Here is a 15,606-nt window from a genome sequence, read left to right as displayed (position 1 = left end):
CAAGGCAGTTAACCCACTGTTCCTAGGCCGTCATTGTAAATAAGAATTTGTTCTTAACTGACTTGCCTAGTTAAATAAAGGTTAAATAAATAAAATTCAGCCTGTGTTCAGAGGGTGGACTGTAATAACAGGCTGAGGGAAGGAGGAGGAAAGTGAGAGAGTCACAAAGACAATGTGGTGACTGATGGGTCTAACGAGTGAGGAAAGATGGGTATTGAACCTGGTTTTCTGGTTGTGTTAGTGCTGTGTTCGCCCACTGAGCTTTGGACAGTGATGCCCTAGTGCCATGTCTTGGTCAATAACCTCTCCTACAAAACACAGGAACGTTACTTTGTGTGCTCGTTCTCACGAACAACTGAAGTCATTATTGGACTGCGAACTAACACCGTATCATCAAGACTCTGTTCACAGAAAGATGTATGAAAACAGGAAGTGGTTGTTTTCATGTAGAGTTTGCATGTCATACAAAAAGTAAGAATGATGCGGTCTCTCTCTCTCTCTCTCTCTCTCCTTTCTCTCTGGGATCCACTGCTTTGCTGTCTCTGAGGTGTGCAGATGCAGAACTTTATCCTCCCATTGAAACAGGATCTGAGGGGAAGGGGAGTAACAGTCCTTCAGGAGCCAAGATGGAGACTAATAGGCCGCTATGGACGTCCATTATGGGGCCTATTTCCTGATAGCAAAGGCCATCACCAGCACCAAATGGGCTATAATGTATTCATGCCTCCCTGATCTGCCCCCACACAGACAGACTGTACCCAGGTAGATACAACCTTAGGTGTCTGTGGGGTTGTGTGTGTGTGTTTGCGTGCGTGCGCGTGTTTCATTATTTTTGTATATGCCTTTTCCTACTGATGGATCATCCCCCCCAGACTGCCCTGCTGCTGCAGCCTGTCACAGAGCCTTATAAACCACACATATTCATCAGTATGGAGCATGTTTAACCAGCGGCCGATGCCTCTCATCTATCCTGCGTTCTAAACCCACACTCCATGGCAGCGCCTGTGATTTGTGTCTCTTTTAAAGGATACCAGGTCTGCCCAGAGAGCCATATGTGGCAGGGTGGCAAGGAGAAGGTGGTAGCTGAAGCAGTGTTGTTTGTGAGATGCTTTGGCAACGCGTAACAACAAACAGCATATAAAGCTTTTTTTCACGGTACACATTCAAATCACATTTCCTACGTTTTCTTTTCTTTTTGATGTTTCTTTTGTTGTATATTCTTCTTTGTGCGTTTCCTAGGTTTGTGCCTTGAATATATAATTGCTTGGTCTCATAACGCAGGGCTCCTTTAAAAAAAGAGACCTCAATGGGACTCCCCTCCCTAAATAAAGGTTACAACTAAATCCAAATACGAGTTGACAATCACTAGGTGTGTGTCAGTATGTCTGATGTGTGACATCCGACCCAGACACTATAAAACCGTTTTTTTTATTATGTATTCATCTATCACTGTTAAACAGGCTCCTAGTTTGTAACCATCATTCTTGGAGGTCTTGTAATACCAACAATGGACAGGCTGTAATATATTAGTCTGGCTGTCACCAGCTCTCGAAGTCACGGCTCACTGAGTAGTCACCAGGGTCGTGTGTCTGCCCGGGTAGTAATATATGGCATTTAGCAGACACTTTTATCCTAAGTTACTTACAGTCCTGCGTGCATATATATATATATATTTTTTTACATGCGGGTGGTCCCGGGAATCAAACCTACTATCCTGGCCTAGCACTGTGCCATGCTCTACCAACTGAGCCTCTTAACTTCTCTACTGTCTTGGGAGCTGTGTGTCTGACCCTTAACCTTACTGCCGCTGTTCAGACTCAGAGAACAGCCCATATAACACACACCTCCTCTAACTCAGCCTGGGGCTACAGTAATGGCAGTAATGGTAGATTTACTTCACTATCCCTCAGCGTGCTCCATTGGATGACACATATTTCACCCCTACAGTAGGCCACCCTTTCACTGTGAATGAATAAATGACAGTGCAGCCCAGCACCAAGCCATGGGACCAACAATTGAATCAGGGAAAACATGCTGCATTTATAATTGATCCTCCACTCCCATGAATGTAATGAATTACACTAGCTGTGGTCCCATGTAGCCATCGTTAGTCCTTAAATTAGGAAGCTTTCCTGCATGGTGAGGTTTGACAGCTTTGAAGAGGAAATAAGGGTCCTCGTGAGAGGGAAGATAGGCTATGCGCTCTCTCTCTCTGTGTGTGTGTGTGTGTGTGTGTGTGTGTGTGTGTGTGTGTGTGTGTGTGTGTGTGTGTGTGTGTGTGTGTGTGTGTGTGTGTGTGTGTGTGTGTGTGTGTGTGTGTGTGTGTGTGTGTGTGTGTGTGTGTGTGTGTGTGTGTGCGCGCCTGTGTGTGTGCGCATTGGTTCTTCTATCCTTGTTGGGACCTAAAATCCCCAACAGTCCCCACAAGGATAGTAAAAGACAAAGGCTATTTTAAGCCTAGGTGTTAGGTCTACAATTCGGTTTAGGGTAAATGGTGAGTGGTTAGGTTTAGGGTCTGGGTTAGGGTATGGGTAAGTGGTTAAGTTTAGGGTCTGGGTTAGGTTATGGGTTAGTGGTTAGGTTTAGGGTCTGGGTGAGGGTGAGGGTATGGGTTAGTGGTGTCGTGTCTTTGGCATCATTAAAACTGAAGACATGTTTATCGAATAACTCTCTGTAATTATTATTACGCGATTAAACTGATTAATCGTGTACCTGTAATTAACTAGAAGGTCGGGGCACCAAGGAAAATATTCAGATTACAAAGTTATAATTTTCCTAATATAACTTTCAGATATCATAATATCTGATCTCTGAGTCTTCTGATTTAATGACGTATTCTTTACCTCACGTCAATCTCATTCCAAATGTCGTAAATTGTTGGTTATCTGCACAAACCCAGTCTTCACTCTGAGTTATCCATACATCAATTGTCTTAAAATAATTTATTTAATAAACTAAATAATTCACAGAAAGGCATACAAACAGTAGGTATCATTACAAAGAAATGGTAGAGGAATGTGCCCTAGTGGGCTAAACTGGCATGGCGGCTTGTTAACCTCTCTAGGGTATGTGGGACGAACTCGTCCCACCTACGTAACAGCCACTGAAATCCAGTGGCGCGATTTTTGAATCGTTAGAAATACCATTACTTCAATTTCTCAAACATATGACTATTTTACAGCTATTTAAAGACAAGAATCTCGTTAATCTAACCCCACTGTCCGATTTCAAAAAGGCTTTACAACGAAAGCAAAACATTAGATTATGTCAGCAGAGTGCCCAGCCAGAAAAAATCAGACACCCATTTTTCAAGCTAGCATATCATGTCACATAAACCCAAACCACAGCTAAATGCAGCACTAACCTTTGATGATCTTCATCAGATGACACACCTAGGACATTGTGTTATACAATACATGCATGTCTGTTCAATCAAGTTCATATTTATATCAAAAACCAGCTTTTTACATTAGCATGTGACGTTCAGAAAAAGCATAACCCCCGCAAACTTCCGGGGAATTTACTAACAGTTTGCTAAATTACTCACGATAAACGTTCAGAAAAAGCATAACAATTATTTTAAGAATTATAGATACATTACTCCTCTATGCACTCGATATGTCCGATTTTAAAATAGCTTTTCGGATGAAGCACATTTTGCAATAATCTAAGTACATAGCCCGGCATTACAGGGCTAGCTATTTAGATACCCACCCAGGTCAGCCTCCACCAAAATCACATTTCCTATAAGAAAAATGTTCTTACCTTGCTTGTTCTTCATCAGAATACACTGCCAGGACTTCTACTTCAATAACAAATGTTGGTTTGGTCCCAAATAATCCATCGTTATATCCAAACAGCGACGTTTTGTACGTGAGTTCTAGACACTATCAGAATGCTTCTTCACGGTCCCGCGCATGGCGCATTGGCGTGTCAAAAATGTCTAAATATTCCATTACCGTACTTCGAAGCATGTCAACCGCTGTTTAAAACCAATTTTTATGCCATTTATCTCGTAGATAAGTGATAATATTCCGACCGGGAGTATGCATTGAGCCTAAACAGCCGAATAAAATTTCTCCTCAGGAGCGACTCGTGCACGCGCCTCATTCAAAGGTCCTCTGACCAGCCACTTACAAAAGGTGATAATGTGTTTCAGCCTGAGGCTCCCTCGTAAACCTTCAGTTATTTCCCGGGCTCTGAGAGCCTATTGGAGCCCTGGGAATTGTCACGTTACAGCTAAGATCCTTACTTTTCAATAAAAAGATGCAAGACGCACGACTCCTTGTCAGACAGGGTACTTCCTGCTTGAAACCTTGTCAGGTTTTTGCCTGCCATAGGAGTTCTGTTATACTCACAGACACCATTCAAACAGTTTTAGAAAATTCAGAGTGTTTTCTATCCAAACCTGAACAATAATATGCATATTCTAGCTTCTGAGTTGGTTTAGGAGGCAGTTAAAAATGGGAACATATTTTTTCCAAAATTCTCAATGCTGCCCCCTAGCCCGTAGAGGTTAAACAAAAGGGGGGTGGGGGCAGCGGAGAAGACACAACAGAGTTGATAAATATTAACAATTGAAATGCTAATCCTTTGCACATGAACGCTCACTCATTCGGGAACAATTGCAATCAATATATATATATATTTACGCTCAGTGTGTCGTTGGGATCTTTGTTGAAAAGTTATTTCTGTTGGAGAGTTTTCTGCGCTCTCTCTCTCTCGTGGTTAGGATGGATAGTTGAGAGTGACATTCATTCATCTCGTAATAGAATGGATGTTTCGTCGGTCTTCGCGTTCAATGATACCGAATTCCTAGCTGCAGACTAGTAATTAATATCAAAGACTTGTTCTTATTCTGTATCGATAGTCTAATAGTTTAACCACGTGGTATGGTTAACCTCTTACATCTACACGTTCCGCTAGCGGAACGTCTGCTCCAATATCCAATGATGGGCGGGGCGCGAAATTCAAACTCCTCTAAATCCGAAAACTTACACTTTTCAAACATATGACTATTTTACAGCTATTTAAAGACAAGACTCTCCTTTATCTAACCAAACTGTCCGATTTCAAAAAGGCTTTACAGCGAAAGCAAAACATTAGATTATGTCAGCAGAGTACCCAGCCAGGAATAATCACACAGCCATTTTTCAAGCTAGCATATCATGTCACATAAACCCAAACCATATCTAAATGCAGCACTAACCTTTGATGATCTTCATCAGATGACACACCTAGGACATTGTGTTATACAATACATGCATGTCTGTTCAATCAAGTTCATATTTATATCAAAAACCAGCTTTTTACATTAGCATGTGACGTTCAGAACTAGCATTCCCACCGAACACTTCCGGTGATTTTACTAAATTACTCACGATAAACGTTCACAAAAAGCATAACAATTATTTTAAGAATTATAGATACAGAACTCCTCTATGCACTCGATATGTCCGATTTTAAAATAGCTTTTCGGATGAAGCACATTTTGCAATAATCTAAGTACATAGCCCGGCGTTACAGGGCTAGCTATTTAGACACCCTGCAAGTTTAGCCTTCACCAAAATCACATTTCCTATAAGAAAAATGTTCTTACCTTGCTTGTTCTTCATCAGAATACACTGCCAGGACTTCTACTTCAATAACAAATGTAGGTTTGGTCCCAAATAATCCATCGTTATATCCAAACAGCGACGTTTTGTTCGTGCGTTCTAGACACTATCCCAACGCTAAATCTCGGCCACGAGCATGACGCAAAATATGACAAAAAATTTCTAAATATTCCATTACCGTACTTCGAAGCATGTCAACCGCTGTTTAAAACCAATATTTATGCAATTTATCTCGTAGAGAAGCGATAATATTCCGACCGGGAATCTGCCTGTCTGTAAACTGAGGAAAAAACCGAAAGCCGGGGGCGGGGCGTGTCACGCGCCTAAGGCTTAGTCCATTGACTGACCACTCAGCTTTTGCTCTCGTGTGCTTCAGCCAGGGCTTTGAATTACGTCATTCCTGTTTTTCCCGGGCTATGAGAGGCCATTGTTGACGTGCGAAGTGTCACGTAAGAGCAGAGATCCTTTGTAAACGACAGAGATAATAAAGAAGGGCAAGAAATGTTCAGACAGGGTACTTCCTGAACAGAAGCATCTCAGGTTTTTGCCTGCCATAGGAGTTCTGTTATACTCACAGACACCATTCAAACAGTTTCAGAAACTTTGGAGTGTTTTCTCTCCAAAGCTAATAATTATATGCATATTCCAGTTTCTGGGCAGGACTAATAATCAGATTAAATCGGGTACGTTTTTTATCCAGCCGTGAAATTACTGCCCCCTAGATGTAAGAGGTTAAAGTTCAGAAGAGGGATGCATGGTCAAACCTATTAGCCAACTCGTAATGGAGTGGAGGCCTGGTCTTAGGGAAAGAAACCCTGGGTGGGGGTTTATATACTGAACGTAGAAAAGGCTGTCACATGACACCAGGTCCTGTCTGTGTCCCTGGGGGCGTGCCGATGACTTAGTTAAGACTCCAAAGGGAATTGGAGTTTCCTTCATTAACAGTCCAAAATCACATTGCACAATATCACAAACAGTTCTATCCTTATTCATTAATTTTATGCAGCCATTTATATGTAAGTTTCATAGCTGAGGCTAGTATATAAACATTATTATGGTAATATGGCCGTATTGTCTCTCATGAGTTTCACAAAATTGTACCAAACGGACCAGTTCGTAGCTGGATTCTTCACCGATCTTTTATACCTTCTCCAGAACATAAATGTAGTTCGGTTCTCCAATTCTGTGAGGTGGAAGAATCCTTTGTTCTCTATACTGTGGCCATGAGGAGAGAATTTTCTCATTGGAATTTACGACCGCTCTCACTGAGCCTGGTGTCAGAAGTATAGAGGTCGGGGGATGGTGCATAGAAAAGGCCAGGTGCAGAGGGAGGGGTGTCAACTGTGCTCGCTATACCCAAAGAGGGCAACGTCATGACAGTGGTTAGGGCATGGGTTAGTGGTTAGGTTTAAGGTCTGGGTTAGGGTATGGGTTAGTGTTAGGTTTAGGACTAAGGGTTAGGGAAAATAGGATTTTGAATGGAAATACATTTTTGGTCCCCACAAGGATAGAAAAACATAACGTGTGTGTGTGTGTGTGACGAGTGACTCATCATTTTGTGCAATTTGGGGAGTCACTTCCCTCCAAAAGGCATTACTTCATTTCTACAGAAACATCAGTTCATTTTGTATTGTGTCTGTAGTTGTGGCAATATGGCAATGCAAATACAGTGTCTGCACAATGTTCTCTGCCTTTTGATCATCTCCAATGTCTGTTAGTGCATTACAGGACATCGTGTCTGTTTTGGCTAGTTAGCCCATGGTGGAGAGGAGAGAGCGCAGTGCTGTTCCTGCTCCCTCCTGGATGTGGATTTGGCACAGCTCAGGCCTGTAATGGTCCCTGGGTCGCTCCCATTCCGTCTTTTGGGTTATTACTTTTCACTCCCAGGCCTTAGCAACAGGGAAACATTTGACACTGTGACACAACAACACTCCACCAGGCCACGTAATCAATTATGAGACTGTTTGTTGAATATATCACAGGAAATAAGGGGATTGGAATGGGGCGGCTGAGATGCTTTTTAGCCAGCTGCTCTCTGTGGGCAGGATCTCTCTCTCTCTCTCTGTCTATTTGTCTCTCTCTGTCTGTCTGTCTGTCTGTCTGTCTGTCTGTTTGTCTCTCTCTGTCTGTCTGTCTGTTTGTCTCTCTCTGTCTGTCTGTTTGTCTCTCTCTGTCTGTCTGTTTGTCTCTCTCTGTCTGTCTGTTTGTCTCTCTCTGTCTGTCTGTTTGTCTCTCTGTCTGTCTGTCTGGCTCATTCCGTCCTGTCATATATACTGGCATATATACTGGCCTTTTTATACAGAGTCTTGTCCTTACTCCTCCCTCGCTCTTGTTGCCTCCCCCTTATTACTCTCTCCCCCACCCCCAGCACTCTATTTTTCTGTATCTCTCCCTACACATAAAATGTATTTAACATTTTATGTTGACCAATAAGAGTAACTACTGGGGATCCTAATAAACTGAACTCTTTCTTATTTAACTCTCCTCAGATTGCCGGTTTCGCCAATGCCATCGAGCCGGTGGGTGACGACCAGGAGAACCTGCTGGCGTTCCGTTTCCAGGCCCTCAACCCCATCGTTGACCCCTGGGTGTTCATCATCTTCCGCAAGTCTGTGTTCCGCCACCTCCGCCTGCTACTGCGCTGCCGCTTCACGGGGGGAGCGGTGAAGAACACGGCCCACTGCACCTTCTCCTTACCCCCTGACGACCACAGGGAGTCTCCCAAGCCCTCGCCCTCCGTCTCCCTGCAGCCCAAGCTATACTCCAGCCGGCCCCTCTGATGTGAGGGGTGGGACCCGGTGCATGAAAGAGGATGGGAGTTATGTATGTATGTGGGAGAGCAGACAATGGGGGAAGGGGTTCTGGATAGAGGATTTGGAGAATTCACTATGTTGACCACCAGTTCTTACAGGTACCTTATCCGCTGTTGACTAGAATGCATATGCGTATACTGATGCATGAGCTACATATTTCATACATGGCCGTGCCGTATAAAAAGACTGCAAAGGAGTGGATAAAGTGATTGATTGTGCCTTTAAACTCACTGAAAACTTAACTCAAAGCAACTGAAATGGACAGAAACTCCTGCTTGGTACTGAATGTATGCAGGAGAGGACCACTAAGAGGGATTTATTATGGACAACCAGCCCTGGAAGGGCAAAGGTCAGGTCAAAGAGCTCTCTGTCGACGTACAGTACATACAGTGCCTTCAGAAAGTATTCATACTCCCTTGGCTTATTCCACATTTTGTTGTGTTACAGCCTGAATGCAAAATGTGTTAAATCGATTTTTATTCTCACCCATCTACCCACAATACCCCATAATGACAAAGTGAAAACATGTTTTTAGAAATGTTTGCAAATGTATTGAAAATGAAATACAGAAATATTATATTTACATAAGTATTCACAACCCTGAGTCAATACATGTTAGAATCACCTTTGGCAGTGATTACAGCTGTCAGTCTTTCTGGGTAAATCTCTAAGAGTGTGCACATTATTATTAAGGAGATTATTCAAACTCTGTCAAGCTGGTTGTTGATCATAGCTAGACAGCCATTTTCAAGTCTTGACATATATATTCAAGACGATTTTAAGTCAACTGTAACTAGGCCACTCGGGATCATTCAATGTCATCTTGGTAAGCTACTCCAGTGTACATTTGGCCTTGTGTTTTAGGTTATTGTCCTGCTGAAAGGTTAATTTGTCTCCCAGTGTCTGTTGGAAAGCAGACTGAACAAGGTTTTCCTCTAGGATTTTGCCTGTGCTTAGCTCTATTCCGTTTATTTCTATCCTAAAAACTCCCTAGTCCTTGCCAGTGACAAGCATACCCATAACATGATGCAGACACCATGCTTGAAAATATGAAGAGTGATACTCAGTGATGTGTTGTGTTGAATTTGCCCCAAACATAACACGTTGTATTCAGGACACAAAGTTAATTTCTTTGCCATATTTTTTGCAGTTTTACTTTGGTTCCTTATTGCTAACAGGATGCATATTTTGGAATATTTTTATTCCGTACAGGCTTCCTTCTTTTCACTCTGTCATTAAGGTTAGTATTGTGGAGTAACTACAATGTTGTTGATCCATCCTCAGTTTTCTCCTATCACAGCCATTAAACTCTGTAACTGTTTTAAAGTCAGCATTAGCCTCATGGTGAAATCCCTGATCGGTTTCCTTCCTCTCCGTCAACTGAGTTAGGAAGGACGCCTGTATCTTTGTAGTGACTGGGTGTATTGATACACCATCCGAAGTGTAATAAATAACTTCACCATGCTCAAAGGGATATTTAATGTCTGCTTTTTTACCCATCTACCAATAGGTGCCCTTCTTTGTGAGACATTGGAAAACCCTTGTCTTTGTGGTTGAATCTGTGTTTGAAATTCACTGCTCGACTAAGGGACCTTACAATTATCTGTATATGTGTGGTAAAAATAATGTTAAACACTATTATTGCACACAGAGTGAGTCCATGCAACTTATTATGTGACTTGTTAAGCACATGTTTACTCCTGAATGTATTTAGACTTGCCATATAACAAAGCGGTTCAAAACTTACTGACTCAAGACATTTCAGCTTTTAATTTGTAAAGTTTTCAAAAATCATCATCCATTTTAAATTCAGGCTGAAACACCACAAAATGTGGAAAAAGTCAAGGGGTGTGAATAGTTTCTGAAGGCGCTGTATACAACCACCCGGTGAAACCCGGGGGAAAAAATTGCACTAGGTCTTCTGTCCAGGTATCACTGGACACCATTTCCAAACTGGGCGAGAATGTTCCTGTTAAAAGATCTACTAATCATTCCGTTAGCTTACCAAAGATGGTATGGTCATGTCCACTCTTACTACCTTATGGAATTTAGATTTCCTCACTTCCTGAATTATTTCACATCTTGTAAATGTACAACACGATACATCAAAAACAGACAATATGCCCTTGTGTATGCCCACGGCAATCAGGTCATTAACTTCAAATGACATTAACAACAGTGTAGTAAATCAACATGCAGGAATGAGTAAGATGTGATTTGTTATGCTGTGTTTTATTGACAGCCTCTTTGCCCTCTTAACTCTTAGCATTTAAAATGGCTGTCTGATCTGTCACATAATTGAAGTGTGGGATGCAGCTTATGCTCTGTTTCGCTGCACTGATCCGTGTAGTCGAAAACAGAATGTAGGCCTGCGAGGTCATGTATGAGGTCACAGCAGGTCACATTCATACAGCATGATGGCCTCTTCTGTATGCATGTCCCCTGGATCTATGGTCAAGTTTTAATGAAGGCCAATCTCTTTATCTTCTTTAAGGCTGAATGGATCATGGATCCTATGCATGTGCACGTGACATGTCTTAAATCCATGTCACAATTTCCAGACCTTTGCATCCAACACTTTGTCAATACGCTGTTGTAGGTAATCAAAGCTAGGGTGTATTATGGGCTCATTGAGAGAGACCTGTGTCTATGGAGCGATTCTGTTGTACAATATATTGTATGAACATTCCTTAGTGCACTCACGCAAGATGGTACCTCTCTTTCTTATCTAGCTAATTCATTTGACCTATATTGTCACAGCAAAAATAATCCTGCAGCAACAGGATTTGAACGTTTAGTCCATAATGTTGCTTGTGCAAGTGAAAAGTGCAAGTGAAAAGTGCAATAATGTTAATATAACCATGTGTCAGTGTGGGGTTTTCAGTGAATTTATGCAAATCACAAAGCTCATCTGCATTTAATGTGGTGCAGTGATCAAACTAAGATCCTACATCTGTATGAGTTTGTTTGAATGTAGTCAAAGTTAGAACCGCTGCTGTGTCGGTTGTTCTGTCGGTGAAAAAGCTCACCAAACGATGTTTGAAGTTGTTGCTTTTTTTTGTCCTCTTTCTCTTCCGTCACTATGGCTGTGGTCACACAGGCAGCTCAATTCTGTTATTTCCACATCAGATATTTTTCAGAGCTAATCTGATTACTAAAAAAAAGACCAGAATTGGTCTGCCTGTGTAAACTCAGATTCTGAAAGTGATTGCGTGAAGAGTGCTGGGTTTATGTTTGCTGGTGATAAGTGCTTTTTGTGTACGTTTCTGTGTTCTCTCAGTTGTGTTGTATGTGTGGTGTTGTGTTTGTGTATGTGAGTGTGTTGTGTTTTGTGTTGTGTTGTGGTGGTTTTGTTTCCGGAGCTATGATGTGACTCGTGCCCAGTGTGTGTTCCAGTGTGGTTTCTTGCACTAGAGAATATACGGTATCAGATATGTTCTTCAGTATTTGGATCAATTGTAACAAATGTTTAAGTGAATACATGTTACAGACGTGTTATGTATAGGTTGCTGTACATGTTCCTATGTAAAAATATTCAAATGCCAAATAAAGATTGAAAGTATATGGTGTGAGTACCTTTCCACATGTACAGTTGAAGTCAAAAGTTTACATACACCTTAGCCAAATACATTTAAACTCAGTTTTTCATTATTTCTGACATTTAATCTAAGTAAAGATTCCCTGTTTTAGGTCAGTTAGGATCACCACATTATTTTAAGAATGTGAAATGTCAGAATAATATTAGAGAGAATGATTTATTTCAGCTTTGTATGCCATTTAGCAGACATGTTAATCCAAATCGACTTACATTATAGGTGGTCCCAGGCATTGAAACCACTGTCTTGGCATTGCAAGCACCATGCTTTACCAACTGGGCTACAGAGGATCAGAAGGACGGAATGATGGTTTGCTCTAGTTTTGGAACAGCAGCCTGGTCTGTTGTACAGAGAGGAAGCCCATCACTCTGGTTATCTGTGATTCACCAGAGGTTTGACAGTGATGAATCTTTATCTGAAGCAGAGCACTAATGAACAGCAGTCCTGGCCCTCACTGAGGTTGTAATTAAAAGTGTTCATTGATTAACCAGATGGAAATAGAATGGATGAACAGAACATGGAATGATGAACTGAGATGAACCAGACTGATACGTACAGTTGAAGTCAGAAGTTTACATACACCTTAGCCAAGTACATTTAAACTCCGTTTTTCACAATTCCTGACATTTAATCCCAATAACAATTCCCTGTCTTAGGCCAGTTAGGATCTCCACTTTATTTTAAGAATGTGAAATGTCAGAATAATATTAGAGAGAATGATTTATTTCAGCTTTTATTTCTTTCATCACATTCCCAGTGGGTCAGAAGTTTACATACACTCAATTTGTATTTGGTAGCATTGCCTTTAAATTGTTTAACTTGGGTCAAACGTTTCGGGTAGCCATCCACAAGCTTCCCACAATAAGTTGGGTGAATTTTGGTCCATTCCTCCTGACAGAGCTGGTGTAACTGAGTCAGGTTTGTAGGCCTCCTTGCTCGCACGCCCTTTTTCAGTTCTGCCCACACATTTTCTATAGGATAGAGGTCAGGGCTTTGTGATGGCCACTCCAATACCTTGACTTTGTTGTCCTTAAGCCATTTTGCCACAGCTTTGGAAGGATGCTTGGGGTCATTGTCCATTTGGAAGACCCATTTGCGACCAAGCTTTAACTTCCTGACTGATGTCTTGAGATGTTGCATCAATATATCCACATCATTTTCCATCCTCATGATGCCATCTATTTTGTGAAGTGCGCCAGCCCCTCCTGCAGCAAAGCACCCCCACAACATGATGCTGTCACCCCCATGCTTCAAGGTTGCGATGGTGTTCTTCGGCTTGCAAGCGGCTTCTTCCTTGCTGAGCGGCCTTTCAGGTTATGTCGATATAGGACTCGTTTTATTGTGGATATAGATAGTTTTGAACCTGTTTCCTCCAGCATCTTCACAAGGTCCTTTGCTGTTGTTCTGGGATTGATTTGTACCTTTTCGCATCAAAGTACATTTATCTCTAGGAGACAGAACGCGTTTCCTTCCTGAGCGGTATGACAGCTGCGTGGTCCCATGGTGTTTATACTTGCGTACTATTGTTTGTACAGATGAACGTGGTACCTTCAGGCGTTTGGAAATTGCTCCCAAGGATGAACCAGATTTGTGGAGGTCTACAATCTTTTTTCTGAGGTCCTGGCTGATTTCTTTTGATTTTCCCATGATGTCAAGCCGAGGCACTGAGTTTGAAGGTAGCCCTTGACAAACATCTACAGGTACACCTCCAATTGACACAAATGATGTCAATTAGCCTATCAGAAGCTTCTAAAGCCATGATACCATTTTATGGAATTTTCCAAGCTGTTTAAAGGCACAGTCAACTTAGTGTATGTAAACTTCTGACCCACTGGAATTGTAATACAGTGAATTATAAGTGAAATAATCTGTCTGTAAAGAATTGTTTGAAAAATTACTTGTGTAACATGCACAAAGTAGATGTCCTAACCGACTTGCCAAAACTATAGTTTGTTAACAAGAAATAAGTGTATGTAAACTTTCGACTTCAACTGTATGTCTTAATCTGTGATGATGGGCAAGTTTTTTACTGTGTGCCCATACAGTATATTTTCCATGTTTAATTTATGTATGTCTTGTAGAATTCACAAAGCTTAAAGACATTGCCTATGTGTTTACAGATGAAGGAAAACAGAACAAGACACGATTAACAGGAATTTGGTTTAGTTGGGGTTTTGACAACACAACTGCTTGGACCTTGCCAGTCAGTCACACACAAAAAAAATGGCCTCTGGGGACAATGACATTAACATTTACGATTCTTAGAAATATAGAGAAATGAACGTCATTGGCAAGAGAAATGCCATTTCTATGGTTTACAGTAACTATAAATATGCAGTCATAAAGTATTCATAAAACTTCACTTCCCCATATGCCATCTCAAAAGATCATATCAGAAGCAGGCGGAGCATGTAGTTGCAGTATAACAACCATGCAGTATATACCCTACTAAAAATGAATGGTCATTGAAAGACCTAACTGACAGTATAGAGTTGGCACAGACCACAGCATTCCTCACCAAAGGGACTATCATCTGAATGAGGACAGGAAACCATAACCAACAGACTCTGCCACCACAAAGCCTACTCCTTTACCAAAGTCTTAGCAAAAAAAAATCTAGTAGGAAGTAGAGCAGCTTTACTGACACATTAAACTGATGTAGATGCTTCATTTCCCAGCAGTGTTTGTGTGTGTGCGTAAGAGAGAGAGAGAGAGAGAGAGAGAGCTACTTACAAGCCAAAAACACTTTATGCTCATTCATAATAAAGCAACAAATTCCCTATATCATATTCCCCGGTAATGTGATTCCACTAAGTGGTTGAGGATGGTCCTTCAATTGCAAGATGATTTTTCATGGTCAAACGATAGCTAGGTTTATTTACCACTAAGAGCCAACACAGAAACAGGCAAAGCCCTCTGCCTGTGTTCATGGTCTTTCATCATCACCATTATCACGAAGACTTTGTCGAGCAAACGCTCCTTGAGTAATGTGAGTGTTATTTGTACAGGCTATTGACAGAAATGCTTTTTCATGTAACCACTCTGGTTTAGTAGTGTGTTGTGTGCTCAAGACTGTAGAACCAGCAGGCCTGTCCTTTGAGACAATAGCATTCCAGATACACATTTGGCGCAGGTCCCTACAGATGATTAGATCTTGCGATATTTTCAAAATGCATCGTTCCTCCCTTCATTGGCGACATCACTGATGTATCACAAAACTTTTGTTCTTGACTGAATAAGTCAATGATTAATAATGTACAGTGCATTCGGGAAAAAGTATTCAGACCCCTTTACTTTTTCAAGATTTTGATACGTTACAGCCTTATTCTAAAATGAAAAAAATAATGTTTTCCCTTCATCAATCTACACACAATACCCGGTAATGACAAAGCAAAAACAGGTAAAAAAAAAAAATAATAACTGAAATTTCACATTTACATAAGTATTCAGTATTCTTCTTGGGCATGACGCTACAAGCATGGCACACCTGTATTTGGAGACTTTCTCCCATTCTTCTCTGCAGATCCTCTCAACCTCTGTCAGGTTAGATGGGGAGCATCGCTGCACAGCTATTTTCAGGTC

At 41.4% G+C, this 15,606-nt stretch overlaps 1 protein-coding gene across 1 annotated transcript in view; it reads left to right on the top strand.

Moving 5' to 3' along the window:
* Positions 1-8,981, top strand: part of LOC115205946 (prostacyclin receptor) — a 51,167-nt gene extending 42,186 nt beyond the window's left edge. The window contains exon 2 of the mRNA XM_029772396.1: positions 8,105-8,981. Within this exon, the coding sequence (XP_029628256.1) occupies positions 8,105-8,395 (291 nt within the window). The 3' untranslated portion in view covers positions 8,396-8,981. The remainder of the gene's footprint in view (positions 1-8,104) is intronic.
* The last annotated feature ends 6,625 nt before the right edge of the window (positions 8,982-15,606 follow it).

Source organism: Salmo trutta, chromosome 13, assembly GCF_901001165.1.
Source record: "Salmo trutta chromosome 13, fSalTru1.1, whole genome shotgun sequence".
Lineage (NCBI taxonomy): Eukaryota > Metazoa > Chordata > Actinopteri > Salmoniformes > Salmonidae > Salmo > Salmo trutta.
This window is presented reverse-complemented; position numbering and strand designations above follow the sequence as displayed.